This window comes from Trachurus japonicus, chromosome 16 (genome assembly GCF_045865225.1).
Source record: "Trachurus japonicus isolate A0001 chromosome 16, Traja_1.0".
Lineage (NCBI taxonomy): Eukaryota > Metazoa > Chordata > Actinopteri > Carangiformes > Carangidae > Trachurus > Trachurus japonicus.
This window is the reverse complement of record NC_140922.1, coordinates 13,523,634-13,551,359: the sequence shown is the minus strand read 5'-3', so window position 1 is coordinate 13,551,359 and position 27,726 is coordinate 13,523,634. Positions and strand designations below refer to the sequence as shown.

Here is a 27,726-nt window from a genome sequence, read left to right as displayed (position 1 = left end):
TCTGTGGACTCTAACTTAAACTAGATAAAGTATCATTTCCTGATGGAAATGCGTGTGACTGCTGAAAGCAGCTGAACGCTGTTGCAGAATTAGCAAATAGTGCAAGCAGTGATCACCATACAAATGGTTGCCCAAGGTAGGTATCGAACCCACAACCTCATGATCAGCAGACTTTCACTCTGCCTCTAGGCCAGTGTATACACAGTTGCAGAGACTGTTGTCTGTTGATGAACTGCACTCTGTCTCACTCTGAAGTTAACTAGCCCAAAGCTGTAGTTCCAGTGCAAATCAATCTTAGTGCAGTGGTATAAACAAGAAACATGTTAACATAAACCAAGATTGAAAGAGGTAAAGAGAATAGGTGGGGGCGCATATGCATTATCAAGTTTGATCTTGTGACCAGACCAAGTGGTATTGGTTAAAGGTCAAAGTGGCTGACACTAACAAGACTGCTCAGGTGGGATTTGAACCTGTGACCTTGTGATTGGTTGGCAGGAACCTTATCCACTAGACCAACACTTCCAATGAAGTAGAGGTTGAGACTTTGATGAATGTGAGATTTTTCAATGATGCTTAAAGTCTCACTCCCCCGACCCTTTTCGGCCATTTTAAAACCAGCTCATTAGCCATGCACATTAGCAATTCACCTCTGGGGGGTGGGCGGAGACTGCACTGTTTTGCACCCGCCCAGCCACCTCCTCGCACCCCACCCCCCGGTTGCTGACAGCTGGACATTGTATAATTACAGATTCAGCGCATTTAGTGTAAAACTCTCCACTGGGATTTGATCCCAGACTGGAGCATAGTCCTTGCTCACAGTGCAAGCTGCTCTACCAGGTGAGCTATACCTATTATACCTTGACAGCTACACCGAGCTGCCAAGCCTTTCAACTCTGAGCCATATGAAGAACTTTTGTGACAGACTGTATATTGTAAAATAGCCAATCTGTTAAAAAAAATGGAAGACCAGAAAAAATTCTGCATCTGTTCCTGCACCACATGATTACACGCACCCGGTCCCTTGTCATAGAGGCACCACTCAAGGAGCCTGGGAAAGTAGATAATCTCACAATTCAGATGATGTTTACAGCTCGTCTCTATCATAAACAGTTCAGATGTTATAATGTCTTGTTGATGTTTTGCAAAACAAGTAATCATATCATGGTCACACAATGAATACTTGAAGTTTCTATTCAGCATAAACACAATTCTGAGTTGAGGACACCCCTAGACACAACAATATAGACTATTAGGCTACATTGTATCATGAAATATTCATAACATCTAAGACATGACAGGTGTGGCATGATAAGCTGGGGGCCAATTTTGGCCAGCTGTAGTCACTATAGAATAGAAAATACTTTATATTAACCTATATTATTTAAATTTCGCATTTTTGCATGTACGGTATGTATTATTTCCAAACTAGTTTTTATTTTCATTTAACATTCATTTATATGCCAATCAAGAGTGGGTGAGTGAAGGAGTGCAAGAGAAGCACCTGCCCACCTCTCATGTCCAAGAGACTTTGTCCTGTCCTCACAACATGAACGAGGAAGGATAGGATGATAGCCCAGGTTTAATTATTATTATAACCTTTATTTAAATTTGGAAATATATTGAAGAGCAACCTCATTTACTATAATAATGAGGATTAATGATGAGGAAACTGTCACTGTCACATCTGTGCAACACCACATCTAGGCCTGCAAGCCTGCCCGTCTTGTGAGTTCGGGCTGGGCTCCAGCTCACTGAACTCAAGTTACATTAGGCTTGTAAATGTGCAGAGAACCTGAGTTACAATGAGCTTTATACTATCAGGAATCAAAGACTGTCCAATGACAGCTGAATAATCGGAATCAAAAGTCAAGCAATGATGTGAAATGACTGAGGTAGGAATCGAACCCATGACCTTATGATCATTAAGCCTTTACTCTGCCACTCAGCTACAGAGAGCACACTGCTTTCAAGACTGTTGTCATTCATTGTAATGTGATGATGTGCTGCAAACTGGTATGAGTAATCAAGGAGATAACAAACACCTGTAACCAATTGAAGGCGGTGGAGGAGAGCAGAATTCAACATAACATAACAAGAGTTCTTCCCCTGGATTCGAACCAGTGACCTTAGGGTTGGCAAACGGCCACCCTAACCCCTATACTACAGTGAAGTTGTGGTGAAGAGAGGTTGAGACTTTGATGAATGTGAGATTTTTCAATGATTCTTAAAATAAAGAGAAATTAGTATAAATTAGCCACACCAAGTAAGAAGAGGACTTTTTTGTGACCTGTGACTATTTTTTGGTGAATTAAAATGAATTAAAAAGCACCTAACAGCAAGTTACAAAGTTGAGCTCCTTCTCCTGCTGCTGTGAAAAAAATGCATTGAGCTGAATGGGAGCAGAGAGCTCCCTGGCTGCATTTAAAAAATATTTTAAATTATTATCTAAGTCTCTTTGCATTTTTGACCAGAATTTTAGCCAGAAGACAAGTGTGGCTACAAAACTGGAGAAAATAATTTGTCTAGAGTTTAATTTGTGGCCGTGCTGACAGTTTAGCCAGAAAAACTCTAGAATGTTTTTTTGCCTCTCTCCACTCTGGCACCACTCTGGCTCTGCTCGTTAGACGCAATACACACACATTATAAAGCTGAAAAAAATCAGAAAAAGTTAAATATTTTAAAAAGTATAAAGAGTTAAAAAGAGAAAAGTAATGCCGATAAAGTTCAAAAAAAGCTGCACGTTTTGATATATGAATTGTTGAAATAGCACAAAGTATGAAGGACTAGAAGAAGACCGTAAAAAGGCGGAAGAAAATGGCCAAACAGAAGAACAATAGTGTGACTGCTTCAGCAGTCACACTAATAATTACAAAATCCTACTGTTCTAAGTTTTGTAGTTGTATTGCCTTCTCCCCCTAGTGGCGTTTAAGAGTAGCTAAAGTAGCAGTGAGGCATTTAGTTTGCATTGTGTTCTTTGTGAATATATTATGATAATTTGGTAACAATTTAATAATTAGCAAGTATCTCTTGTCATTTCAGTTTTACAATAAATGTTCATGAGAATGAAGACGTCATTAAAGCTCATTCAACTCTGGACAATGTTTGCTATCTGTCAATTTGTGGATGCACACACTGAGGACAGAATAGAATGGATTTTTATAAACTTGAATGAAAATGTCAAAAAAATAATATAATAATCACCTACCAGTGTATTTTCTCAGCCCCACGTAACAGATCTTCTCGCCCATAACCTCCTCTGCCAGGGTGTTGACAGCATGGCGGAGAAGATGACTGTACGATTGTGGCTGTTGGACATCGCTGGTTGCTGCAGCAGCCCAGTCATCGTTCCAGCTTGCGAGCCCATCCAGAAGTTATGCCTGGAAGAAGGTGTCACTTGCCAGGGTACCTGTAAGGAAAATTAAAATGGGGAGGGGGGGACAATTATTAATTGTTACAATTAAAAATAATCATAGTTCACTATTTTAATGAAGTTAGTAGAAAAAGGATTTGTATATTTACATGGGATGAACCGGTTCATGTGTAGATGGAAGGACTCCAGCGACGTCAACCCTCTTGCACAGCGGTACGTCGGTACGGTGCCCTCCTTTCACAAGAGAGCCCGTCTGCGTGTACGGCTGTACACCTGGAGGATCCTGGATGCAGGCAATGTGCTTCCGCTGTGACTTGAGGATCTCTCTCATCCGGGCCGAGTTGATCAGAGGGACCCCCAGCGTATCACGGCCTGCATCACCATCAAAGGCCTGGATGAGCTCCTCGATCAGAGCCAGTGTCTCCTGGGCCCCACGGGTGGTTCTGCGGCAGTGCAGAGCGAGCTCGCTGCGGCTGATGGAGCGCATGACATCAGCCTCAGACGGATGTTTGCGCTCAGCTTCCAGCTCTGCATGCTTGGCCTCCTTCAGCGCCGTCAGGTCGTCCTGGTCCCACATGAAGCACGGACACGATGACCTGTCCGTACTCGTTCCCCACATTTGTTGCCCAGGTAGCCGTCCCGTAGCTGTGTCCTGCGAGCTTTCGGGCGATCTTCTTGGTCGAATCCATTTTCAGGATCCGACCGTACAGCGATGTTATGCTGGCCTTGATCTGCTCCAGCCTCTGCAGGACATCCTGGGCGTACACCTGCATCAGCCACCGGTGTTTTGGGACGACTGGCATTGCAGGTACTGGCTCAGGCCTGACCTGACAGCACTGGCAATCCCCTTGCAGTCAGTGAGGTACTGGACAGTCTTATGCAACCAGACCTCAGTGTGACGCTCCAGCAGCTTCTTCTGGATCTGGCTGCTGCTGTTTTCCAGGCCTCGCTGACGCATCAAACTTGCCACCTCGGCGTCACAGGCAAGTTTGGACGTCAGGATACAAGGGAACTGCACCCTGTGGCCGACGTCGAGCTGGGAGACGATGGCATGGCTCCAGCTGATGACCTTCCTCTTGCAGTTGCGGCAGGCGAGGTACTCTGAAGCGACTAAGTACACCTTCCCCACACCCACCACCTGCCTGACCTTCTGGTGAAGGCCAGCTGAGGACAGCTGTACTTTGTCGCAGCCCTCGTGCGGACAGGTGAGTTTCACCTGCCACAACTTCCTTGGCATCCACAGCAGCAGAGGGTGGCCGAAGTAGTTCTCCAGGGTAGGGGTCCGACAGATCTTCAGCGGCACTGGTGGTGGATGCCACCAAAGTCTGTCCACTCTGCTGAAGTCAAGCTCAGGGTGGCCCTGGGCTGACCACCTGAACAGAGCCTTGGCAATCCACCTCTGGTCCACCTCTGGCAAGACTCGTTGAGCTGGAGAAAAAAAAAAAAAAAAAGGAAATAAACAGATTAATAAACAAATGCAAATTCACTTGACTTGACTCATCTTTTCTTCATCATTCATTTAACTGACTGGCAGCACAGGGAAACACAGGATCATGGGAGCAAATAACACAGACAAAGGGAGACACTGAGCTAAATACACATGGGAGACACAGGTGGTGCAGTCAGCACAGGTGAGACACATTAGGCGATCAAGGGCAGGGGGCACACAGGAAGACAGGACAAGGACTTCAAAATAAAACAGGAACTAAACTAGGTCAAAGACACACACAAGAAAACAAGACAGGAATTCCAAAGTAAAACAGGAAACAACTTAACTCAAGGGGGGGGGGGGACACAAAGAACATGGGTGTGTTCGAAACCGCATACTACATACTATATACTTCCATACTGCATACTGTCCATACTCCATACTCATCAATCAGACAGTATGCAGAGCGTTTACACTGCAGCATACTACATGATAACCCATAATGCATTGCGCTCCTACCCGAGCCAAAATCAACAGGCTAAAGCTGATTTCATTTTAGCTCTAAATTCTTTAAATATATCACTTTACTAACATTTCAAACGTTTTTAGGCGAGAAAGGAGCCGTTTAGATCAGCAGTGTGTCGTTAATTTGTCTAAATACCAACTGTTTACAATTTTGTTCGGACGATTTCGGCGCTACTAAAGCTAGCCGTCGTGAGCAACGCACTTCCGGTTTCTTTCACAAAATAAAACACCCGTTGCCCTTTACTATTCACCTTATGTAGCCCCGCCCACTTTGCCACTTCCGGTTTGGCCGCGATTGTGTTACGACTTCCGGTCAAATGCGGAAGTAAAAACTGATGTAAACAATCGACTGAATTTGCAGTATATTGCGGGACAATTGGCTATATGCCCAGCTGGCTAAAATCCAGGAAGTAGTGGTACTTCCTGGTTGGTACTTTCTGAATTTCAGCCAGCCAGGTGTGTCTGATTATTGTTTTGAGGTCAGACACACCGGGATTAATCAGTTTGGCCAATCATGTACAACAGGAAATAAAGGAGCTGGCTGAAATTCAGGCAGTACCAACCAGGAAGTACCACTACTTCCTGGATTTTAGCCAGCTGGGCATATAGCCAATTGTCCCGCAATATACTGCAAATTCAGTCGATTGTTTACATCAGTTTTTACTTCCGCATTTGACCGGAAGTCGTAACACAATCGCGTCGATGATGATGATTATGATCAGAAACTCGTTCAACTCTGGACTGTCTGTGAAGACTGACGGGAAGCTGGCCTCATCCTCTGCTTCAGAGAGAGCCTTGCACTATCGGACCTGGGTCTCTGCTCCGTGTCCAGAGCCTGGTCAGGTCGGGACACGCTGTTCACGCTGTGAACCTGCTCGCTAATGTGTAAAAAGAAATAAACGGAGGGATTTAGAAAGGCAGGATATGGGTATTGCAAATCCGCCCAAGAAACCCATTCACTCCAATATGTGTGTTGCCAACTTGCTTGTAAATTGATGAAAACTGCTGTGTTTTTGCTTTTAGGTGCCTTGGTCATATTAAGTTATGCTTATAATTTATTTATTTCAAAATTTAAATTGTAACATTAATGTGAACAACTGTTTTTTTTTTATAAACATAGATATAACACACAAAATAAAAGATGACAACACTTAAAAACCATTACAAAATGTGACTAAATCAAACCCAAAACGTATTATGTTAAGTTTTTCCTCCAATTTTGATTAAAAAAAAGATAATTAATAAAAACACACGGAGCTGTTTACAGTACTACCGGTCACACAGCGGACAAACACAGAAGGGGACGAGCGAACGCTTTACCGTTGCTAAGCAACCACCAGCTGTCAAAATAAATAACATAAAAAACATCGCATGGAAATAAAATAAAAGCCAGCAGCACAATAACTTGCTTGACCAAACAAACAAACAAACTAAAGAAAACACAGGCTTAAGTGGCAAACAGTTAGCTAACACAGTTGAATTTAGCGCGCAAACTGGTATGACACTTTAGTGGACTTATCTTTATCATTTAAAACAGCAAGCATTCGTGACACAACAATTAATGGCCACTATATGTTAATATTTATCTGTAAAAGGGTCCACGATGATGCTATTAACTTGGGTGATCTATAAATGTCCTTAAATTATTGAAAATACCGCACTTACTCATTCACCAACACTGCAGAGATGCCAGCTCTTGGGCGCATTTGCAATACCCATATCCCGCCACCAGGGGGCGTTTCCACTTGACCAATGCGTGTCGCTACCGGTCGCTACTCTCTTTTCCAGTGCTCTAGTGCAGCGGTCCCCAACCTTTTTATCTCCGCGGACCGGTCACCGGTGGAAAATTTTACCGCGGACCGGGGGGGGGGGGTCGTTCTCTTCGGGGGGGGGCTAGGGGGTAGCGTACGTTCTCCTGTTTACATTACATGTAGGCCTACTGTATAAACAGGACTACATGTTCACATAGCCTAGTTTTCTCTTACGTTTACGTTCTTTGTTACAACTCACCATAGTATAGTATCACAATAATAATGTCAGTCATCTGGGGGTGATGCTCCGTCTGTCATCTCGGTTCCTGTCTCTACCAGTCTACTCTGTCATCTCGTTTTGCTGCTGAAGCTGCAGAAAACTCCGTTTCACAAACATAATATGTTTGTAATGGAAGCAGGTTTTCCGTGCTTTTGTGGCGATCTCAGGATATTCTGCTTAAATCCAGAACGCAGGGAGATCAGTTTTCTGTGAAGTGATGAAGCGGCAGAGAGCCGGCCGGGTCCCGCACACACATTGCGGAGCTTGGAGCATGTGAATCACCTGTTGCAATGAACCCGTAATTTAAACAGGACTCGTGCTTTTTCTTTTAGAACAGCTTTCTTCTTGTTGGAAAGCGTCGGGTCTTCTGTCGTCTCATTATTGAGTTTTTCCCGGCCCGGCGACGTGTGTTTTTCACTCTTTTACGTTTGTGCCTGCCTGTCAATTGCGCAGCGCTGGAACGATGCACAAACGGAAGTGGCAACATTTTCAAAATAAAATGACCGGAAGTGTGAAATAGACGAAACAAACTTTTTTTTTTTTTTTTCATTTTCATTTCATCTTTCTGCGGCCCGGTACCAAATGATCCACGGACCGGTACCGGTCCGCGGCCCGGTGGTTGGGGACCACTGCTCTAGTGGAGACGAGACAGTGCATAGACTGAGTAGCCTAGGTCAGCACAAGCCTGCACTATCTATGTATACTACCTATGTATATATGTATCTGTATACAGTATACATACAAAAAAGAAAGAAGGCCACAACTCTGTTAATGTTCAACCAAAAATCAATAACATGTAGCCATGAAAAAAATATTAAGTCCCAAATTTAGGGCTCATGGGTGGCACACAGGATCCACCGTATATTGTTATGCTATTGACCAACCTACCTTTGTATGGTCTGCTCGTGTCCAAAGTCCCAATACATAACACAGACATTCCAAATTCTGTAGTTAAATCTTTGAACTTAATATTAATTTATGACATTTCTAGTTTTGAACACCATTGGGTTGAACAATGAATGATTGCAGATTGAAAGATATATTAAAGTATTGTAATTATTTATTTTACATTGGCATATCCCTCTTTGTTACACACACAAACCCCACTAACAAATGTAATTCATCACAGTGGTCAGAGCACCGGGTGCAGTGTGTCTGGAGCAATTTGAGGGTATTGCTCAAGGGACCTAGTATTCAAAAGTACATTTTCACTTTAACAGCAATGCATTACTCTGACACACACAACCTACTAAATGCACTGACAGCTTTAACCTATAGAGTAAAAAACAATTAAAAGTAAACATTTAAAACCACATGAAGTATTCTTCATTTATAAAATGTTAACTATGCAGAAATACATGGGTGCTTTTAAGCGTCATCTTGATCGGCCACAGTAGTCATCATGACATAGAAACTGAACTGTTAAAAAAAGAAAAAGAAAAGCAGCAAGTACTTTGAACTTGAGGAGAGAAGAACAGGTGTTTACTGACATAGTTTTTTCTCCTGTGACAAACACAACATATGGCCTATCACATTTTTCAAAACTTGTTTTTGGAAAAAATATTTGGAAATAGGCACGATGCACATGTGACACAACAGCATTACACAGAAAATTCCACAAAATATTTGATGTAAATATTGAACATGTGAGTTTTGTGCATCTCACAGATAAAGCTTTCATGACTAATCATAATCTTTGTAAAGATTAATCAAAATTATCATGCTCATCAGACAGTAGTCAACCACACCAAATCTGAATCCCTATGGTATGGACATGCTTCTTGATCACAAGACAACAAGTCTCTCTGTTCACCCCTGCCTTTAAACTGTGTCTCCATTTGTTTTTCGAGCTTATTGAATGCTGAATGGTGGAATCAGTTGAAACTGTGTATTTAAACAGCTGCTAAATGTTGGCTCGTCAGACGTACTTAAGATGAGTACTCTCATATGTTTTTATCTGCGCTGCTAAAAAGAAAATAGGCAACGCTTACTCCTCACTGTGCAACACTGAGTTCAGGAATATCAATTTGTCCTTTTAGGAAGCACAAGGGATTGTGAATGAATTTCAGCAGCTTTAGTGCAACGAGCTGGGCAGGGCCATAGAAGAGCATCAACCTAGCAGCAGGACTGGTATCTGCTCCTTTGTGTGAGGAGGAACACTTAATTTAATTCGTTATCAAAAGCAGATCACATAGAAAAACCTAAATACTGTATATGTAATTTTGTTAAGGAGATAGATCAGACATACAGTGTTTTGGGGAATTTAACAGTTTATCCCGAGTCAAAAACTAATAAATGCCCTAGGGCAGACCTTTGTCATGTATTTAGTGTGGTCTACAGTTATGTCAGCATTGTTATTCTATCTTTGCTCGCTTCGAAAATGAGCAAATAAACCAAAGGCTGGTAAGAGGTTCCTTTTTCCAGGCTTTATCTGAAGGGAGGCCTGGAGTGTCCTACCTAGAAACCCCTGATTGGGTCGTCTATGTCGCTCCTCTTCTGCATTCTGCTCCCCCAACTCCACTGTCCAGTCCCTTTTTTATGCAGATGTTGGGAAAAAACATAAACAGGAATTAGTTGAATGTGTTGAAAGCACAGACATAGAAAATAACATTGGTTATAGATTACAAAAATAATCAGCCCATTACAGCATTTATGACAATGTCCTTGTGTGAAATATCATGTCCTTAAGGCCGCGTTCAGACTGCCAGCCAAAATCCGATTTTTAGCCCATCCAGATTGGAACTGGATGGCTCTTTTTAAGTCTGAACAGTCCCAAATCACATGAAATCCGATTTTTGCAAAACGGATCGAAACCACCTCCAGGAGGTAGTTTCAGATCGCATTTGGACAGATGCGACTCAGTCTGAACAGCTCCAAACACTCAGATCGGTTCTGACTGTCCGTGACGTCACTCTCCGCGGCGCTGTCACTGTGTTACAGGTCCCGTACGGTCCCGTGAGCTCCAGTTAAATATCAATTTCCTTCTTATTACTTTTATTTTATGCAAACTACCGTGTTGTCGGCGACAGGAGTGACGGCGACGGCGTGCTCCAGCTCTGGGGTGCTGGAGTTTCCCGTCTCTGTGGCTGCACACGCACACACACACACGCACACACACACACACACACACACACCAGTCTCTGGTACACGTACACGTACACACACCAGGCGGGCTGAGGTTGAAACTAGCGGGGCAGTGCGGCTGCAGCACCGGGCAGATCACTGTGCTGCAGCTGATCTGCCCGGTGCTGCAGCCGCCGCGTCCGCGAGGCATCGCCTGACATACGGCGGAGCCTCCGCTCCGACGTCGTTGCTACAGCAACCTGTCAGATGGGTCAATAATGTGGCCCAGTCTGAACAGAGCCAAATGCGATTTGGACACTTGCTAAAAACAGTGTGGACAGTCAGCCCTAAAAATCGGATATGAGAAGGAATCAGATTTGAATCAGATATGCCTGCAGTCTGAACGCGGCCTAATTATAGCTGCTGCGCAGCGATGGGTCGGGTCCGGGCTACTTTTGGGCATATTTAGGCAATTCTGAGCAACAAACAGGAAGACAGGACAGTTGACCTTATAATGTCCAATTTGCATCATTTGAGGATTGAACCCACAACCTCTAGAACCAAAGACCATTGTCTATCACACTGAGCTAATTGACAAGTGGCAGTGCAACAGTGGCTTCACAAATTGAGTAAGTCATTCACTGTCGCGCAGGCAGATTTGAAACCACAGTAAAAAGAAAAATCAGTTTTTGAGGTAAAATAATGATATGTATTTGTAAAACATCTACTGTGCCTCTTAAGATGTTAGGAGCCTTCGCACATGGTCCAGTCCAAGCTATTGGACCCTTGCTGGGTCTCAAACTCACAACCTCTGACACCAAGAACCAGCTCCTAACTCGCTGAGCTAATTGTCTGGTAGTGAGACCTGCTGTGTAGCTTCATTTATCCACTCAGGTGAGCCAGTGCCCGGGCAGCTGTTGTGATGAAATGGTCAAAATTTCAGAAATTCAGTCATCTAAACAAAAATCTGATAATACATAAATTGCATCTTGACAGCATGGAAATGTTGGTGATTTGTTTTTAATGATAAGTGTTTTGCTTCATAAGAGAAAATCTGATGTTTATAAATTCCACTCTCACATTGACTGCAGTTGTTCCCATGAGAGCAGAATTCAAAATGTTCTCAAAAATTCAGTTTTTGAATTAAAATTCTGATATTTGCTAAACTTCATCAACCATGACTCCAGAATATTCTCATTTTTTTTCAGGAAGTTTGAAAATGTATTTAGCAAGAATTTGATGGTATATGTTTACAGTAGTGTTTACAGTCAAACGTTTTCATGCACTGTAGGCTCAATTTTTGCTTAATCAAAAATCCGGGAAACAAGTTTTGTGGAGGACGGTCTGGAGATGCTCTGTAGCAAGTTTGGTGTCAATTGAGCAAAAATTGTGGGAGGAGATACATTTTAAAAGTTTTACAGTTATTGAAAAAAACAGAGTGATGGACTTCATAATTTGTAATAAGTTTAAGTGGACAAAAGTTTCAGCAGTATTGAGGCGACATTGTGGTGAAGTTTCAACACTGTAGCATCTACCGTTGGTTTGGTAGGAATTTTTAAAGTTTTTAAATTTAAACGCTTATTGTGCACCCCCTAGGAGGGGGGGCACATGTCCTTGGAGTTGAGTGAATCTGGCATGGGACTAAACCTTTGTGCAAAGTTTGGTGAGTTTTCGCCCATGGGAAGTATGACTTCCTTGGAAGAAGAAAGAAAGAAAGAAAGAAAGAAAGAAAGAAAGAAGAAGAAGAAGAAGAATTCCTAGGAATACAATAGTGTCCCGGCAGCTTAGCTGCCCGGACCCTAATTACTTGCATGTCCATGTCCTCCTCATCAGAGTAGTTCTCAGAGTCACTCGCCACACCTTGCTCCTCAACCTGCTCTTCCCCCTCAAGGTCCAGTGTAGAACCATCAAGTCCTGACTTGATCACTTTCAAGTAACAATCCCTCACCATGACAAGGTGAGATTGCACTTGAGACCTTCTTTGGGTGAGCTCTACCCGAAGACCCTGAAGGCCTTCTTCGGAAAGGCTGCAGTGGCTACCTTCATAGTGATTAAGAGTCACAAAGATTTGATAGTCAATTGAAATGACACTTTTGGTAATTTGGTATTAAAGGAGACATATTATGCTTATTTTACTGCTTTTTGCCCCCCATTGTTACAATTTTGAACACCTATAGAGTATTTCTGCATAGGGCCTAATTTTTAGTTCCAAAAACTAGTCGTATCGTATGGATATAAAAAAAAAATCCCCATTTCAGCCGCTATGCGGCCACTCCGGGAAACGCTTCGTTCTGGCTGCTGCTTTCCTCTGATTGGCTAGCTCAGTGGAAGATTCTACAGGCAGACCGAGGTTTCCCAGTCCGCCCCCCACGTGTATTTGTTTACCCGTCGGCTTTATAAACATGGCAAGCTACGAGGTGCGTCCATATGTGTTGGACCCCGAGTCTGACCCGGAGAATTTCAGACAGACAGAGGATAATCCGTCTCAGCCGCGGAGGATGGACCAAGAAGTGTCAGCATGGTGTTACCACTGTAAGTTTGGTTGCTAAGCAATATTGCTGTAACTGTTAGAGCCAACAGTAGGCATCTTTATGTGTTTGCTTAGCTGAAAAGCCATATCTTACCTTTTCTTTTTTGCATTTGGAATAGGTGTACCTGTGGCAAATGCAATAAAATGGCAACTGAAGTTGAACACGTTTGCTGTAGGGAGATACCAAAGGTACAGTTGTCTAAAAAAGTGGGCGCATTACGTCAGTCCGACTTCCCATTTGCCCTGGATTTAGCCTATCGGTGAAGAGTTTTGTCTTCATAGCGCTGAAATATGACCAAGCACGCTGTCTGCTGCTGAAATATGAATGAGCGTGTCACTGCCCGCAAGAGAGAGAGAGAGAGAGAGAGAGAGAGGGGGGGGGGGGGGAGCTCCCCCCGGTGCTGATCACCCGCACCGGTCGCACCGGTCGCGGGCGAATGCATTTCTGCGTTTTTTTTTGCATTACTGACGTAGCCTACCTTTTGTTTCTGAATAGGCCTGAATGTCGGAAACATTTTTCAGACTGCTTAGTCCAAGTTAGTGCAGTGTAGCATTTTATTTTATTTTTTACAAATAGCGTTTTTAGTTGTTTTTTTTTAAATCAGACTCAGACAATGAATTCATGATTTCTCAGACCTCATAGCACAAATATTTATTTAAAAAAACAAAACATAATATGTGTAGTGACTGTGACTGTGAGACTGCTTTGTTTGACTGTAACCCTGCATATTCTGAAAAGCCCTGGCTTTAATCAAATATTCCTGTTTGAGTATCACAGTGTTAACATGACTACAGGTTGTATAATTTTCTTCTTACCTTGTGTCTTTCAAAAGTTTCAAAATGTTTTTATCTTTCCTCTAGCCCTGCAAGATTATATTGTGATGTCTTTGTTCACAATAGGTAGTTAGAAGAATGAACCAGGTGCTACATCCCCTGATGTGCATGACTGACCACCCTGGCCTGGAGCCCAACTGCCTCAATCCATATACACTCCAAAATATGTACAACATATATCGAGCAGACTATGGGCCTCTGAGGAGGAGAAGCGAGGAAGAGTAAGTTCTATCTTCTATCTTTAGCAATATATTTTTTAATAAATCTTGTTACTAACGTAATGCAAACCAACATAACACTTCTGCTATGCAATAAACTCTTTGAAACCTATCCACTTACCAATGCTGCTGTTGGTTTGGTACATTTAATTGAAAGGCAGCTACATTTTTCAGATTGGTTGACAGTACAGGTCATTGCAACGGCAGCTTAGTGAATGTAAAAATCTACATGCGAAACCTGTGGAGCTAGCTCAGGCAGATGACTTAAGCTGTGCCCATCCTGAACTACAGCTAAAAACAAATCAAACCACAAGACACAAACATACACAAAAACAATGAATGAGGGAAATTGCACAAACTATATTTTGTTCTGTAATAACTCTGTAATTCTGTAATGTGCTTTTATGCAGGCGGTTCTGTTATGTGGCCTACAGAAGCTTCGTCAGTTGGTGTTGGGGATATTTGGGAAGACGCATCAGGGTGGTGATTCCGTCGTGTGTGGTTGGCCGGATACGCCAGGAGTTTGCTGATCCCTCTGGGCGATATGTTGGTTTCCGGCCATCCCTTGGCTGAACCGGGATTTATGTTCGGCGATGACCTCTTCCTTTGAGGGCCTCTCAAACTGCGCAGCCAGGTCCTCCGGCACCGTGATCAGTTGCATTTCCTCGACATATGGGGAGGGATCTTCAAACACCTCCTCGAACACCAGAGCCATGAGGTCCTGCACATAATCTAAAAGAACAACAAAACAACAAATTAATTTGTATATAAAACACGCATATTTTTGGAAATGTATAAGTATTTGTTTGTTTTGTTATTTATTTCCATGTCTTTTATCGTGTAACTGAATATATTTTTTAAACTAACTGAATGTTGCCTTGGTCTTGACAGGCTTAACTGTTGCTTTTCCTCTTTTAGACTTAGGAAAAGTCAGTCTGTACATGGGTTGTCCTTCAGCTGTTCTGGCCTGTTCTCGCTCGACATTCTCATTAAAATGCATTGCAGACAGATATAGCCTACAATGAAATTTACAGAAGTTATTGATTTCCAAAAACTGTTGAGAGACAATCATGATACTAAACTTAGGCATGTCACAGATTTATGTAAAATACAAGAGATCCTGCAGTAAATGTGTTTGTTCTAGGAGTTATTACCTGCAGAGCATTCCAATGAAGGGATAAACTACATTCTTTGGAGCGAAGCGTAGAATTACGCTGTGAAATGCCTCCAAAGACGATGTTTGGAAGGTGTGGCTCAACTTCTCAACATCTCCAAGGACCCTTTTACTCATCAGCAGCTTTTCTGCTTTGTAAAGTGCCATTGAACCTGACACAGCAGAGAGACAAAGTAGAGTGTGTGCGGCGTGTAAGTACAACCGTTTGTAAAAACAATTATGACAGTGGTTGAGATTATAACAAAATAATAACCTGGTTTAAACCACTTGCTGGGGTCTCTGGTGATCTGATCAGGATGAGCACACTTTGGGAAGAGGGGGTCTTCATGTGTATGCACATTCTGGATGTGGTTTGCCAAGGACTTCCATTTTGCCACCTTCTCAGGCCCAGTCTCTGAGGATGTTGCTGTCCAGTAGATGTGGTTCTTGATGGAAGGCAACCACTTTGCCACCACCTGGCAGTCTTTATTTTTAGCAAGGCCAGACAGTTTTTTGGACAAACCTAAGAAGGGGGTCATGTGGAAAAGATTTGAAACATATGAGTTTGCAGAATGTGTGTAACATTAATTTTAGTAATACTAATGAGTACAGTTTTTACCCTTCTCAAAGTGCCACACATCATAGTACTGAGTGATGTTTTGTTCCCTCAAGTACTTCTGGACCTGGGTGTGGCGGTCAGTGACAATGTAGTCCACCTCCACATTGTTGGACTCAAGAAGATGAAGTGCTCTTTTTAGGCCTTCCTTCTCCATATGGACGCTGCCACCAACTTCATTACTCTGTAGCAAAGAAGGGATACATGTATAAGAATGCATCCTATTAACATTATGTTCAAAGAAGAGATTTACTGTACCTGCACCAGCTGAATATCTATTATTTGGTTGCGTTCCAGACTCACAAGGGTGTAACTTCCAAATTTGGCTGAGTGACCTAATACAGAATAAGATAGATAGATAGAGAATACTTTATTCATCCCTAGCAGGGAAATTCAAGTTAGTCCAGTAGCTCACACAACAATGACACAAAAAAGATGAACACAAAAAAACATTTTTAACAAGTGTTATATAAAAAATAAAAAAGAATACATGTTAATGGCCATATTATATTTTACATAAAAATAAATATCTATAGGCTTAATGTTTGTTGTAAATTACAATGTTTTGACATGATAAAAGTAGTTATGTGATTCTGCCCTCATGTCTCCACCCAGTGCCAGCTTGCCTTGTAGTTTTAAGTTTTGGAGTACAATGTCTTGATCTTGCTTCCAATTGTGGTTTATAGCAGGTTCCAGATATGTCCTTGCATGTCTTCTGAAGGTGTCATATTTGAAAAGCTGCATATTGATGGCCTTGCAGATCTGAAAATAAAACAGAGTTGATATTGACATTCTTGTTTTGGGGATTTATGGACCAGAGAGAGGAAGTCGTCTCATACAAAATTCTAAATGTTCATACTACCTTTTCAAATTGAAAGAAGGATGCCCCAGTGAAGTAGACACCTGCAGACACCTCCAAGTTACCAACTGGTGTGCTCCCCTTCACTGGCTGACTCTGCCATTTTCGTGTGTACTGGCAGTTGGGGCAGTGTTGATGGAAGGCAACATAGGTGCCTATTTCACGTTGCTGCAGATCACACTTCCATTTACACAATGGGCAGGTTTCAAAAAGCTCTCTGAGACAGCTCTCGAAGACAATGAATTTAGGCTGGTGATGTACAGTAGATTCTGTCTCACTGTATGTAAAGAAAAAAAAATCAGTTCTCACTCAGCAACACAAAACACTAGGAAAACAACAAAGAAAAAAGGGTCTCCTGCACACTGTCAACTCACTTGCAAAAACTTTATTATACAACGTTTCGGTCGTGTGTAAAATAACAGCAACACTGACAACTTGGGGTCACCATCCCAGGTTGCTGGATTTACGACACACCCCCTCTGTTCAATCAGAAATCACCAAAACCGTTCTGATCAGAGTAGCACATACCAGAAGAACTATGCAGGATATTTAGTTTGTGTTTCATTTTGCCGTCATTAAACAGCTTCGGGCTAATGATGATGTTAGATAAATGACTTGTAACTTGATACAGGGAGAGTGGAGAATCAGTGTTACAGCTCTGGTCTCTGTGGCACCGTGAGTCCGTGACACAAACGTGTCTTGTGAACGTCTCTGATTTGGCAGACTGACAGACGGGCCATCCAACCAAAGTTGTCTTACACTAATTTGATTGGTAGGCCAAATTTTGGTTCCTGCTCCTTACACAGATGACCAAATTTGGTAATTGATATGTCAAATCACTTATGTTATTGATTACTGTCTAATACTTACCAGATTTTTATAATTTTGCCAAAACTTTGCCGCCTGGGATGGTACAGCTAAGGGCGAATCAGCAAGATTTGACAATATTTTCTTATTCAGATGTGCATTGGCTTACCCTCAGTGCTGATGGACAGACCACTCAAAGTCTGCTCCCTTCTCCTGAGGAACTCCCAGTGTTGTTGGACTTCCTTGGCAAGGATCATCACTTCCTCCTCCAGTCTTTGAATGTGCATCACCTTGTCAAAAACCTTTTTTTTTTTAAAGGAAATCCATGCCATCTGGAAATGCATTCATAAACATGCCATATATTATAACACAGGGATTAAGAAAAAAAAATCAATGTGCATGTCATTAGAAAAGCAAGTAGTAGATCCTTGTAACTGACAGCACTAATTAGGCTGTCTCTGTACTTCCTTATTAGAACACAAAAATACAACATTTTGTCAAATTAGCCCGAAGAAAAGAGTACACTGCCCATGTTTGGTCACAGTGCTTGTCTGTGATATTACACCCCGTATTATGTATCCATCTGCATAGTCTCCAGACTTTTACAGGAACAACCTAGACCATCCGTTTATTTATTACACAAACTTATAATATAAACACTAAGCTGAATTTGTGCTCTGAAATATGTGGTGCACACATGTTTTCTTTTCAATTGCAGATAACACAAAGATTCACAACATTTCACACGTTTAGCAAGTCAAAACTTGTGTTCAGTCTAATCATTGTGACAACAAACATTGTCCCAACATTACACCTGCAAGAACCTGGGACATGATTCTGTATGACCACTGTTGTGGAAAAAGTGTGCAAAAACATACCACTGAGGGGTAACTGCCAAGGAAATATGAAGCCAACTTGTAAAGTGTTGCTGAAAGAGCCGATCTTTTCTTGTGGTTGGGCAATTTCGTCATGTTGAGCCACATAGAACTCAAGCTGCTTCTTCTCCCTCCACATTCGGGTGCGGATCACGGAGCGTCCAGAGTTGCTGTCTGTGATACAGCACAGAAGACACATTCCAATACATGGAAAAGCAAATAAACACGTGACATTCTTAAAACACTGAATGCCTTTTACAAACTTCATACCTGTTTGGCTGTAAAGGCGTGCTCTACGCTGTCTTAGGCCAAGAGATGTTTCCTCAATTTTTCTCCTCACTTCGAGCAGAGAGTCATTGCTGGCTCCTGGGAGTTCTTCACAACATAAAGCAATGTTGAGTTTTGCAAGAACATTCTATTGATTGATTGATTGATTGATACCTTCATTTAATTGGGGAATGTTCTCTTTTACTAGAAAGCCCTGATTAAAGTATATATGAAACACACAGACAGGGGTTACAATATAAAGCAACAAAGTATACCAAAGTTACAATATACATCCACAAAATGATACAATGAAATCAACCTAAAAGACAACACCAAAAGGGAACATGTGCATTCACAATGCTCTCTTTTTGTTAAAATGGACTAAAATTCAAAAAAAGGGTTCAGCTTGTCTCATTTCAAAAGTTTCTACAAATTTTACAAGTTTCCACTTCTATGGAAGGTAGAATGCTAGCTTTGACTATAAGGACCTAGTTAGGTTATCAATATGTTTTTTGAGGCACAGCTTTTCATTGAGCCACAAACCAAGAAGGATACTCTTTCAATTGGGGACTCAATAAAAATAAAACCATTAATATTTACTTCAGTTTAACTAAATTAGGCCATCCAATCATTTCATTCAGGACTGCGAAAGCTACAGATACCTGTTTTTGTCAGACCATTTGATGTACTGACCCCAGGCCTGGCTCCAGGCCTGTCACTAATTAAGTATCCAGTCGCTATAAGTTAAAGACAGACAAATGCAATTTCAGTGACTTCATCCTGTCCAATTATTCCAATTCTTTACAATACAATACAATACATATTTATTTATATAGCACATTTAAAAATACAACCCAGGTTGACCAAAGTGCTGTACAATAAACACACAAGCAAACTAGTGGCAATACAACTAGATGGAACAGGTAATGTAGTTACAATAAAAACATGCAATAAAACAATAAAACAAGAGTGGAGACATATAAAACTAAAATGCCAAGGAAAAGAGATGAGTTTTTAAAAGAGATTTAAAGTGCTCGAGTGTTTGTGCAGTCCTAATATGCAGAGGTAGTCTGTTCCATAATGTCGGGGCCACCACAGAGAATGCCCTGTCTCCTCTCGTCTTTAGTTTTGCTCTCGGTATGGTTAAGAGCAGCTGATTAGCAGACCTTAGTGCTCGGGGGGCATGGTGAAGAACAAGAAGGTCAGACAGGTAGGACGGTGCCAGGCCATTCAGGCACTTAAAAACAATAAGTACAATTTTAAAATTAATTCTAGAAGAGACAGGTAGCCAGTGTAAAGTGCGGAGAATTGGGGTAATGTGATGGTGACGCTTTGTCCCTGTCAGTAGGCGTGCTGCAGCGTTTTGCACAACCTGCAATCTGCGTATTAAAAACAAATCGATGCCAGCATACAGGGAATTGCAATAGTCTAAACGAGAGGTGATAAAAGCATGGATAACTGTATTAAGATCCTTACGTGGAAGATATGCTTTTGTCTTTGCGAGCAGTCGTAGATGGAAAAAGCTCGTCCGGACTACAGCGCTGATTTGCTTGTCAAACTTAAAATCATTGTCAAAAATGACCCCAAGGTTCTTGGCAGAGGAGTGGCAATAAGAGGACAGGGGACCGATGGCACTGTTAAAATCAAGTTTGTCACTGTGACTGTTAAATAAAATAATTTCTGTTTTGTTATGATTTAGTTTAAGAAAGTTCTGGTGCATCCATGCTTGGACTTCCTGCAGACATTCCAGTAGGACTTGTACAGAGTCATTGTTGACTGCTTTCAGGGGCAGATAGATTTGTACATCATCGGCGAAGCAGTGAAACTGGATATTGTACTTTCTAAAAATAGTACCCAGGGGCAGCATGTACAAAGAGAACAGGATTGGACCCAGAACAGAGCCTTGAGGCACTCCAAAGTGTAAAGGAGAAGCCGAGGAGGAGTAGTAACATTGTACAAAAATAGTCACTGAAGTTAAAGGGAATGATTTCTATTTTCTTTAAACCCACTGGGACAAGACAAGATAATACTCAGTCAACCACATATTCTGGTGGAGAGTCCCCTGTACACGAGAAACCCATGTAAGTCACATTCAAAAATGTTGGAATTCATGTCAATTTGTACGACTTTCGGACCCTTAAAAAGGGGGTACTACGTATAAAGAGTCCTACACAGTTCACCCACTGTGAACCACATCATTTCATTTCAAATTCAGTGTGCTGGAGTAGAGAGCTAAAACAATGCATGTTTCAATGGACTCCTACTGAATGCACTAAATAATATAAAATGCAGAAGAAATTCAAATTCTAACTGTCAGTGAAACACAAGAGATAGAAATTGAAATACCTCACACTTGATTCCATGAGCTTTGGCATGGAGCACAGACAACAAAGGCTTCATGCTGGTGAGGTGAATATATTCAGGACAGGCTTCAGAGATATGCTTTATGTATGGCCAGTACTTGCAGACAACATCCATGCAAAAGAAGACTGGAGGATTGATGGCAGTGACTTCCTTTTGCAAGAACATCGGATAGGCAAAGATCTCACCCCTGTAGGATTGGATTACAGCAATACATTAATTTGTGTATTGATCATAACAATACCTAACAATCACTCACAGAACAAAACACGAACAATACTAATGTTTTAGGTTAAACTGTGAACTATTCTCAAAAAAAGAGATTGATTATAGAAATCATACAACCACCACTACGTAAAAGACACTTCCACTGTGAGGCCAAATAAAGTGAAAAGTAACTGCACAGGTGAGTACATAGTGTTAGTAATCTTATGTGCACAGTAGTGAAACAAATTGGTTATAGTGTTAGGAAAAGATACATCACCCAGCACAGTGCTGTGTGAGGTGCAGGATTAAAGCAGAAGTAAGTGATATATTTGTGTTAATATAAGTCTTAAATAGTTATATCTTCCGACAGCAATCACTTACATAGAGTGTTTGGACCGAAACACGGGTCTGTCAGTCACTCTGCTCTGCTCTGAGCCCAGGAGAAAACATTTATCGTATCCTACAGTTTTTATCCAATGAGGAGAGAGAACGGCATGCAGGGCTGTGTGTGCAGCCAAGGGACACCGTGAATGTGGCGACGTAGGGACAAGGACTGTTATGGTGCGTTCAAGGCAACTCGTAACTCGTGTTTTTCCGACCTTTGAAGTCGTACCAGTTCGATCTGGTACGAGTTCACGGGTCGGAAGTTACGAGTGGCCGTTATAGTGACTTTCACCGGTAAAACACGAGTGGGTTGCCTGGAACGCTACAAAGTCGTAAGTCGTGACTTGACGCTGTAATTTACGGTTTCAAAAGCCTGCCTGGAACGCAGCATTAGCCAAAACGACCGGATCGCTTACTTCTGCTTTAAGTATGACATTATGAATGTTATCATACTTGCCTGTACATATTGAGGGCACGAATAATGATGCCATTACAGCACACCGCTACTTCTAGACCCTGAAGAAGAATGATAAATTAATCTATAACAATTCAGAATTAATGTTTGCGATGGCAATCTGAAATTTGAGGACCTTTACAGTAGTACAAAAATTTGAACATGTCTACTGAGAAAAAGAGAAAACTGCACTCAAAAATTGACATACCTCTTAATGTAATACAAATCAATTCACATGCTAGGTACATAAGAGTTTGAAATGGAATTAGCATACTAAGTGAGCTAGTTGCTGTAATTTTATTGAAGTTGAATGTGGGTTGGTTGAAGCCTCCTTTGCTCCATATGAAAATCTAACAAATCATTTTATTTGGAAAATGGATGTAGCCCTCAACAGTTAATAACACAACAGTTCGCTATGTATTGCAGAAGTCGACCAGCTTGTCCAAGAAGAGAGTCTCACAGCATGAAGTTCCTGGGTTCAAATCCTGGTGTGAGGCCTTTCTGTCATTTGTAAAATGTACTTTGCAATATACTACCACAAAACGTGATATGATTTCAAGAGAAAGCTTTAAACCACATACTTGCTCATCAAGGCTGGAGCTACGCCTGTTGGTCGTGGTCTCTTTTGCTGCATTCAGCTGAGACCTGCCACAGACCCCTTTTCCTGGCACCTACAAAAAGGACAAAGTGAACACATTCACATTAATAATGTCAAATTATATATATATAATAGATATAATTTTGTGTCATGTTGGAACACGCATGTAATTTTGTAGCCAATGGTAGTTCTTAAGTACAATAAAATTGGACTTTAGGTATATGAAATAGGGATGTCCCGATCCGATCACGTGATCGGTAATCGGGGTCGATCACGTGGTTTCAGACTCGATCGGAATCGGACGTTACATCCCGATCAGGAATTGGATATATTACATATCTACATGTCAGGGTTTTCCTATCTGTCTAAAGCGAAGACGGGCCGCATGGGGGGCGTTCAGATGTATTACTTTTACTGTAGACGTTCGTCATGTGCGCTCATTACCCAAAGCGACGCGCATTCGGTGCAGCGTGCTTGTGTTTTGTGCATGGTCTGTGGCGCACAGCTCCACAGTGTGCGTGTGTGGCTGCGTCATCGTGGACAAGTAACGATATGAAATGACGGCGCTTGCGAGAGTGTGAGAGACGATCGTGTCACCGTGTCAGCTCACTGTTTGTTTGTGTGTGTGTGGCTGCGTTGTTTCACTGCTGACTTCCAAGCAGCTTGTTGTTGATGTTTGAGCGCTACACACACCTGCAGTAACAACAGTCACTGCAGCTTCTACTGAGAGCGAGTCCGACCGCGCAGATGTCGCGGACATTCTTAAACTTCTCATACTGTTGAATAAAAAACTACCGTTGTGTTGCGTGATGGCAGATACAGAACCAGGTATTTATTTAAAGTTAGAGAGGGAGAAGGAACAAGGTGAGCTGGGTGAGGGAGGGAGGGAGGGAGGGAGGGAGAAGGAGCGGAGTGAGTGAGTGAGGGAGAAGGAGCGAGGTGAGGCGGGGGGGGCGGTGGGGGGGGCAGACAGGCAGGAGAGGGTGGGATCAAGGGAGAGAGGCTGGTGATTGAGAAAGACATGATAAGCTATTTTATTTTTGACCAAATGTTCTTGTTGTTGACTTATGGATAACGGCATTAATATTATACTGTGGAGCTACTGTGCTAATATACATTGAGAGTTTACAATACTGCAATAAATGTCATGGGCTTGTTATTGAGGTAGAGTATTATTGTGAGATTGTGATATTGTTACATCCCTAGTAGAGCACACAGAACAGAAAAATAGTGGGATGATACAGTTGATCTACATTAAAAACTTTACTGCATTGCCAAAGTATCGGATCGGGACTCGGTATCGGCAGATACTCAAAATCAAATGACTCGGGGGCAAAAAAATGTGATCGGGACATCTCTAATATGAAATGTAATGTATCTAACTAAAACACAGACACTCTTACATGCTTGGCTCTCTTTTGAATGTCCTCTACAAATGCAGTGACCTCATCATCGTTGCAGAGAAGCACATCGCCAAAGTAACCCTGTTCCTCAGAGCTACAGTACAGAACAGAACAGACATGGAAATATCATTTTAAATATCAGTTTGCATTGCTGAAGAATTAACACATGCACTCTGGTGTAACAAATGATAGTTGTTACATGGACATGGTGGACAATGAAAAACATTAAATATATACAGACCATCCATCCTTTTTGAATCGGTAGTGCTTCCTGTTCCCATCGACGGACACAGCCAACATCTCTGGAGAACCGGCTGGGCAGGTGAACGGCTGCTCTCCACACAACTTGTCCACCTCGTATGAGCTAATCACCCACTCCATGAAACTTTTATAAAAAGTATCTGAACACACTTTACCAGTCTGTTGAAAGATTCATTAAAACCAAAGTTAGAACTATATGTAGAATTAAAAGGAGGTTATGATAAATATTGTGTACATACTATACTGTAAGCCAACTCACCCTGCCATACTCTATTGTCTGCGCCTCGAGCATTCTAATGAATGTTAGGCGTGAACTCCCTGGAGTAGCCAACTTCATTTCCCTGAAACCATGAAAAATGGCAACATCATATAGGGTGCAGAAGTTGATGGTGGCAGGCCATTATCCACTAACTTGGACATCAAACAAATCTGGTGTCCATGTGGCACAGCAGCTTCCACAGCGCAGCTCTGGAAGGGTCAGATCATATCGTCCTGGGAAAAAGCGCAAGTTGTTGTAATATTGGCAGGTAAAACCATAAAGAAAAGGTGCCTGAAAAGCTGGAAAACCTGCAATGGTCAGATAGTATAACATTATGTTTTTGCTATGGAGTTACCTTTCATGTTGACGAATACCACAGGCCTTCCAGAAATAACATTGAGATTTTCTGGAGGGCAGTCACATATGTGATGTGGCATTTCCATTGGCAATATTCTAGCTACAAAAAAAGAAGAAAGAAAAAGCGATTAAGAAAATCCCCAAATTACATAAGAATACATATTTTTTTAAATCTTGTCAAAAAATAAATACATTCTAAGATAATATACATAGTACCACATGTGTCATGCGAATAACGCCCCTCTGCGTCGTTCACCACAACTGTTGGTGGCAGAGGCATGTGGAAGCCATGGATCCTGGACGCACAATTATGCAAAGTTTGGGACTGGTGGTGGGTAATATCACAGTCACAGCAGTAATACTGCATTGGCATGCATTCAGCACATCGGATCATGGCCTCCTTCTTCAGGCACCTTTGACATAGACGCTCAGTTACACAGTTTGCTCTAAGCATATTGTCCAGGAGCTGGCTTCTTGCTTCCTTCCATCTCTCCGATGAGGAAGCATTCCTCATCTTCCAGCTGCCGGCTGCTGTTGGCATGCTTGTGTCAACATTTATGTTACAGTAACATCAGTGTCAACAACAGCTGCACCGAGAAGTTTCTCCAGTCCTTTAAGGGCAGCATCTGTTTCGGGAGGGGGGCAACATGTTGATGAAGTAAAATTAGGGCTAAACAATAATGACCCACTGTAATATCACATGATTCCCTTAAATATTGTGAATCATATAGCAATTTCAATATTTAAAAAAAAAAAAAAATCACAATTACATTTTTTCAAATATATTTAATAATGTATATTAATAATAATCCGGTGGGAGTGCTCAATGTACGAAAAACAGATTTATTGAACAATGTTGAACATTAACCATGTGGTAAATATTTTGTTGGCAAAACCAAGAGCACCCTCAAAATGAGCATACCGAGCACCGCAGTCCCATCAGGTGTAAAAACTTAACATACACTGTAGCAGCACAATTACCACTGCATAGATCTTTTCATAAAACTGACAGCAGAGAGACTCACTTGGTGCTACATGGCCAGAGAAAACAGGTTGAAAACCAACAACAATCAGAATGCACTGGGCCACACTGCACCACTAAATGGTGGCCGATGTTGGGCAGTACACCAAAATATTTATATATATTATTATATTGTTTCTGAAAAGCAGTGCCATAATAACGGAGGGAAGACTACCATATAATTCTCACATTGTAATGATACAAATCTGGTTGAAAATATGCCCTGTGCAACTACAACATTATCTCTGCTATTCATCCCTCACTACCCAGCCAAATATGCTAAGATCCCCAATCTGTAAAATCAGTCACTGAGTGTTTATGGAATAATAATACAATGATTTGTGTCTGCGGTTATGTGTATTAAAACACATACAGTACATTATGGCCAAATCATGCCAGATGTGATGGAACTCTACAATAAAAAAAGTCAGAAAAATAATTCATGAGCTCTTACCAAGTCCTGCCTCTGGCTCATCAGGCATCTCCACTGAAGTCTCCTCACTGGGATGATGTGATCTGGCCCGTACTGCTGAATACAGAAAGTTCATTGTGAAGAGTGGAAACAGACTGTCAGTGCAGTGTCAATCTGAATGGAATGTTTATTCATAATTTAAGTTGCAAATTGTACTGGGCTCCAGTAGCTCGATCACTACCAAGCCCAGGCCACACTGTGTACACCTGTGTCCAACAGGTGCATGACTGAACTGCTATGGCGGTGCTGCCAGCTCTATCTTTCTTCTAGTATAACAATGTGATTTTTGTTTGTTTTGTTCAGCGAGAGACAGAGAAAGAGAGAGGGAGCACACTGGAAAAATAATGCCCTTCAAATTATGTTTACATTTTTTCATGTCTATGGCATATTCTACAGAAGACAAGCAGCATGGCATGGCCACCAAAATTAAAATCAAGATGTTCAACATGTGTTGCTCGTGCAGACAGTGTGGCCTAGGTGTGATAGTACATCATGTGACCACTCGTGTGAGATGCAATGTGTGATAATAGACCATAGGGCTTTAAAATCAGCTAAATTTTCCACTAGCTTTCTGACCAGTGGCCTATCAAATTCTGACCCTAAAGTCACTTGTTTCAATGATTGTTATTCCTTTTTAATTGTGTTTATTGACATTCCTACAACAGGAACGTGGCACACTATGCAAAGTTGGATATGATAAACTAACCAGGTGAGTTTGAGGCAGGGGACTTGGTGGTTTGAGCAACAATGTTGCCATCTTTATCTCGTTGTCTCCAACGAACCACATCTGATGCTTTTGCCCTTCTTCTTTTCTTCACCTGAGAAGCACAATGTAAGCCATATAAGACTTCCAGCACAAATAACTTAAAATCACAGAACAATAGCCTATCAATCGACCGTTGCAAAACATTGTCATCATTAGTCAAACATATTTAATGACCAGGGATGTATGTACCACACTGTTTTAATTTTCTTGGGAGGAGTGGCACACAGGGGAGAACTGCTTGTTAATATTACATTATTTTAGTTGTCAAATCATTGTGGACTGTGAATGCAACAAGAGTTATTGGTACCATGTTCTATATTCCATCAGTTAGCTCTCTTTTGAAAATTACAGATGTTACTGTAAACACCAACAATCTGTCTGCTCAATGAGCTGATCAACACTGATACTGTAGCATAATAAAGATAGTATGCAGCATTATGTTTGAAATTGTTACATTACCTTTGTTGGGCCAAGATCTTTTGCCAGCTGGTCTGCTGTACTTGTCATCTCCACAAGCTGAGTCTGTAAATCATCTTTCGATGCCATGGTAGACTCAGACAGCTAGACAGACAGACAGACAGACAGACAGACAGACAGACAGACAGA

At 41.7% G+C, this 27,726-nt stretch overlaps 1 protein-coding gene and 1 pseudogene across 1 annotated transcript; both read right to left on the bottom strand.

The window, feature by feature from the left end:
- Window positions 1-4,142: 4,142 nt before the first annotated feature.
- Window positions 4,143-27,726, bottom strand: LOC146971994 (uncharacterized; annotated as a pseudogene).
- LOC146971995 (uncharacterized) lies at window positions 14,575-17,368 on the bottom strand (the record flags this gene model as incomplete). Its single annotated transcript, XM_085801959.1, has 9 exons — window positions 17,283-17,368; window positions 16,632-16,905; window positions 16,355-16,531; window positions 16,028-16,105; window positions 15,773-15,953; window positions 15,428-15,676; window positions 15,155-15,326; window positions 14,868-15,016; window positions 14,575-14,732 (listed from the first exon to the last, which is right to left on the bottom strand). Coding segments are annotated over exons 1-9 (1,524 nt in total), but the record flags the coding sequence as incomplete, so codon positions are not given.